We start from the raw sequence: 4,604 nt of genomic DNA, 5'->3' as shown, positions 1-4,604 counted from the left end.
TTTTCCTATAATTTGCTCAGGTTAACTCTTTGTCAGCAATTAGACAGATTGGATTTCTCCTGCTTTTCGAGCAATTTTCCACATTCTAAGGTAAATGAAGCTGAACTGGAACAGCCTGGCCAGAAAACCAAACGTTTTCAACACTGTTGATGCCTGTTTGAGTCCAGCAATTGCCTGTTAGATGGTAATAAATGCTTCAACTTTATATTTGGTGCTCAAATGCTGCGCTCCACCTTCACTGAGAATGGGAATGTTCATGGAGCCTCCTCTTTCAACAGAAAAATGATACAGGCCTATAGGGAAAATGAATGGAACGGGATTAACTGCATAGTGCTACCAAAAAGAAAAAAAAACAGCTCATTCACAAGGGTCTGAAGGCCCTTCTTCTGTATTGTATTATTCTGTGACCCTATTTTTCCCACCAGTTAATAGAATTTCCAATATAATTTTTGAAACCTTAATGATATATAATGATGTATCATAAAGCAATATTAATGAAATTTTGTACGTTAAATCTGATGTGCAATTTTTGCAAAATATTGATTTTATTAAATCTTGAAGCAAATTTTGTAGCAGAAAAAAGTAAACATGACAAAAGTAAAGACTTAACAATTAAATATAACAGGCATAAAAAGCTTCCAAACTGAATGCATAAAACGGTCTACATTTGTGAAAAAGCATAAAAACAGAAACCATAGTGCTAAGTGTACTTTTTCCATTTATGAATTATTAATAATTCCATGTTCACATAAAACACTTTGATTGAGATGTTGATTATACATTCAGACATTGGAGGTGTATTTAGCCATTGCGTACATTACCATGAACTTGGGCTTTTTAAAAGCCCTCATGTTCTCAGAAGTAATGGTGACCCCTACATGCAGCCAGTTTATAAACTAACTTAATTCATGTCACTAACACATTATGCACTGGAACCTCTCAAGTCTGGAATCTTGGAGACCAAGTCAGTTCTGTATTTTGGAACTTTCTGCAATTTAGAATGATGTTCAGTACCTAACCAACAATATTAACCAGAAAGCACTATAAATATTAATATTTGACTGAAACACAAAACTGTTCATTTATACTGCATCGTAATTTGTTTTACTTGTCCAATACAATTGAGGGAATTGCTTGGATCAGTTCAAAAGACTTCTAAATAAGTGCTGTTTCTGTACCATAGTTTCTGGACTCAATGGGTATTATGTATTACTCAAAATAATGTCATGAGATTGTTTTATATCAAAGCTATTTTCAAATTCTACTGGTTTATTAATAACATATTCCATACTTATTTAATCCTATGAAACATCCTTACTGAGAAAAATGAATTGTTTTTCATTGTTAACTCAAAAGGACAGCCTACAACTTTTAGCTTTACATACATAAACAAGAGCTGAAAGACACAGCCAAGTAAAGGTTACCCTTTAATTCCCAGGAGCTTGTTTGGCAGCATTTTTACTGTAGCACTGTTTTTTGTCTTTACTTCCTTACTCCACAACTCTGTCTCTTTGTTCTCATGGTTTCAGAATTTGGCTAGAAAATTGGGAATAATGTAAAGTAAAGAAGTTTTCACTCCATTGGCAGGAATATTTCTTTCATTTTGTTATCATGGCTACTGCCTTCTTAACCCACGAATATTCTTCGATGAGTGACAGCATAAAGCGAGCAACATCTCCTCGTGTCACTGAATCTCCAATGGGAATTCCATCTGGACCTGGCACAAAGTACCCTTCATGAGTTAATATTTCTTTGTCTACAGAAAATTAAAGAACAAATAATTAAGAAATGTTGATAACACATATGATTTAAAGCTGGTAAAAAGCTTTGGATCACTGAAATGGAAACTAAGTAATAAATCTGCACAATCCGGAGGCAACAACAAAACAACAAGTTCCTAAAATTGCTCTGTTTTATATAACTAAAAGAAGCAGTATATACAATTGGTTAACTATAACTATTAATATATACATACAATGTATTATTTTTAGTTCAGTTCTTGTCAATACTTTCCAGAAGATAAAACCTTCCATCCAAAACACGGTCAGAAGTGAAGATATTTGCTGATGGTCAGCAAACAACTCCTCAGATACTAAAGCAGTCTCTGCCCATAATGACGATGCCTTGAATAAAATTCATGCTTGGGTTGATAAGTGGTAAGTAACCAATTCGTACCAAACATGACAGGCAATGGCCATCTCCAACAAGAGGGAATTTAACTAACTTTCTTTGACATTTAATGGCATGATCATCACTAAATCCCCGAAATGAATATCCTGAATATTATCCTTTGAACAGAAACTGAACTGGATGAACTATATAATACTTTGGCGACAAGGTTAGCTCAACGATTGGGAATTACATGGCAAGTAACTTGCCTCCTGGTACCTCAAAGCTCATTCATTTTATAGGAAGCATCAGTCGGGAGTAGGATGAACACTCAATGCTGGCCTGGATGGTTGCAGCGCCAAGAATACTCAAGACCATCCAGGACACAGTGGCATGCTTAAGTGAGCACCCTCTTCCACCAACTTCAATCCATCCACCACTGATGTACATTTGCAGCAGTGTTTCCCATTTCCAAAGGTACACTCCTGAAGGCACCTTCCAAACACACATCTACCACCTAGAAGGACAAGCACAGCACATGCAAGGAAGCATCACCACCTGGAAGGTTCCCTCCAGCCATACACCATGCTGACTTGAGCTACACCACTACTCCTTCCCTGTCACTGTATAAAAGTCCTGGACATCACTTCCTAACAGCACAGTTTGTGCCCCTACACTAAGGACAGCAGCAGTTCAAGAAGGTGTCTCACCACCATTTTCTCCAGGGCAATTAGGAATAGGAATAAATGATGATCTAGCCAGCAGTGTTCACCTTCTATTAAAGAATAGAAAAATTTAAACTTACAAAGAAATTGCAACAAAGAATGAAGTGGAGTTGGGCAGTTGGGGTCTTTTGACTTTTGCATGACTGTATCTCATCTCGCATGCACCCACTTTCATGTGGTACACTGGGTGTGATATCAGCAGAGGCAGAAGCTCCAATCCCAGTTCTGACAGCTCAGATGCTCTTCACTGATGACCTCAGGACTGCAATCTGGAATTGCACAGCTGACTCACTCGGCACACATGGGCTGTAACAATCCAGTTTTAATCTGCCACAATTTATACAGAGTTTTTTTGAACCATTTTGGGTCCTCTGGAATAGAACCACACTGCACTGATTTATTAGGTGATGCTGTCCCTTGATAATACTTTTTGTACTTGAGTTGATTAATGGCATATTTGAATTCACACAGGTGGTGCATTAGAAGAATTCATCAATATCCTCAATTATCTGCCCATTAATCTTAATGCCACAAGGAAAACGTTAATTTCCAAGACACTACAGTATTTAAAGTGGCACAAAACAACAGGCATAAGTCTTTTTTTTTCCCCAAAATATCTGACACATGCTTCTACACAAAAAAGACACCTGAAACACATCTTCTAGATTGATAAGGTCACAGTTAATGTTTTTCAATTGCATATTCAAAAAGTTGAAACATTTTAACAAAACAGTTATGGCCCTTTTCAGTGCACTTCAGATCTTAAGCATAGATTTAAGTTTATCAACTGGCATAGTGTTCATAACAATAACACCCACTATATTTTCCCAAATAAGTAGCTCCTGAACTTATTCAGCCTTAAGCTAGAGATTCCACATACATCGTCAATGAATTAATTACCTCAGTGGTTTCAGTGTCCAGCAACATCTAGCGGTGAAGAAGAGTCATAGGACTTGAAACATTAACTCGGTTTTCTCCACACAGATGCTGCCAGACCTACAGAGTTTCTCCAGTAATTTCTGTTTGTGTTTATTTTGGAAGTGATGGGATTGAATTGTCACCCATTATATAGTGCATTCCAATTTAGGTTCCATAGACACTAATAGATAAAACGATTGGGTAAATTGAGTGGTCAAACTGATCCCACACTTGAATTTAATAAAAATTAACGGGTTTTAAAATACTATAAGCCAGTCTGAAATTTTATGCATTGTAGCACTAAACAACATTTGTTTTAGTGTGGTTCCATCAGTCAAATAGATAAAGATGCAAAATTGCTCATCTGAACAATAAATTTTATTGTGTCAAATTTATAAAACAAAATCTGTTTACAAAATGCAAATACAGCTTTTGCAGCTTTATGAAAATTAGTTTAAACCAAAAAATTCAAAATAATGTCAGTAAGGTGTTTTGAGGTACACAGCTTTAGTTGATCAAACCTGAAACTCCATAATACGAGATACAGTAAGTCATCATTTAGCAGTCTGGCTCCATTCCTGAAAATCACCTCTTTCAGTGAAATGACTTGAAGTGAATCATAGGTTCTCAAACTAATCAACAGTATCGTTGGAGTTTGATTCCCTTGGACATTTCTTGCCAGAAAAAAACAAAGTACAAACTAAAATTCTCACATGCAATATCGAGCATTTCCCACTGAAACAATGTGCAAAATGAGATACATCAATTAGGAAATATATACAAGTAATTAAAAATTACTCTCACCTTATAATACTTCCACCTGCTGGCAGAGGTTGGTCAGTACAATCATCA

General features: G+C 36.2%; 1 protein-coding gene across 3 annotated transcripts in view; it reads right to left on the bottom strand.

Annotated features, from left to right (window-relative positions):
- Nucleotides 1-526: 526 nt before the first annotated feature.
- LOC122552778 (flavin reductase (NADPH)-like) overlaps nucleotides 527-4,604 on the bottom strand; it is a 32,510-nt gene continuing 28,432 nt past the window's right edge. For all 3 annotated transcript variants that reach the window (XM_043695702.1, XM_043695719.1, XM_043695711.1), the window contains one exon: nucleotides 527-1,756. In XM_043695702.1, coding sequence (XP_043551637.1) covers nucleotides 1,599-1,756 — 158 coding nt within the window. In that variant the 3' untranslated portion in view covers nucleotides 527-1,598. The remainder of the gene's footprint in view (nucleotides 1,757-4,604) is intronic.

This window comes from Chiloscyllium plagiosum, chromosome 1 (genome assembly GCF_004010195.1).
Source record: "Chiloscyllium plagiosum isolate BGI_BamShark_2017 chromosome 1, ASM401019v2, whole genome shotgun sequence".
Lineage (NCBI taxonomy): Eukaryota > Metazoa > Chordata > Chondrichthyes > Orectolobiformes > Hemiscylliidae > Chiloscyllium > Chiloscyllium plagiosum.
This window is presented reverse-complemented; position numbering and strand designations above follow the sequence as displayed.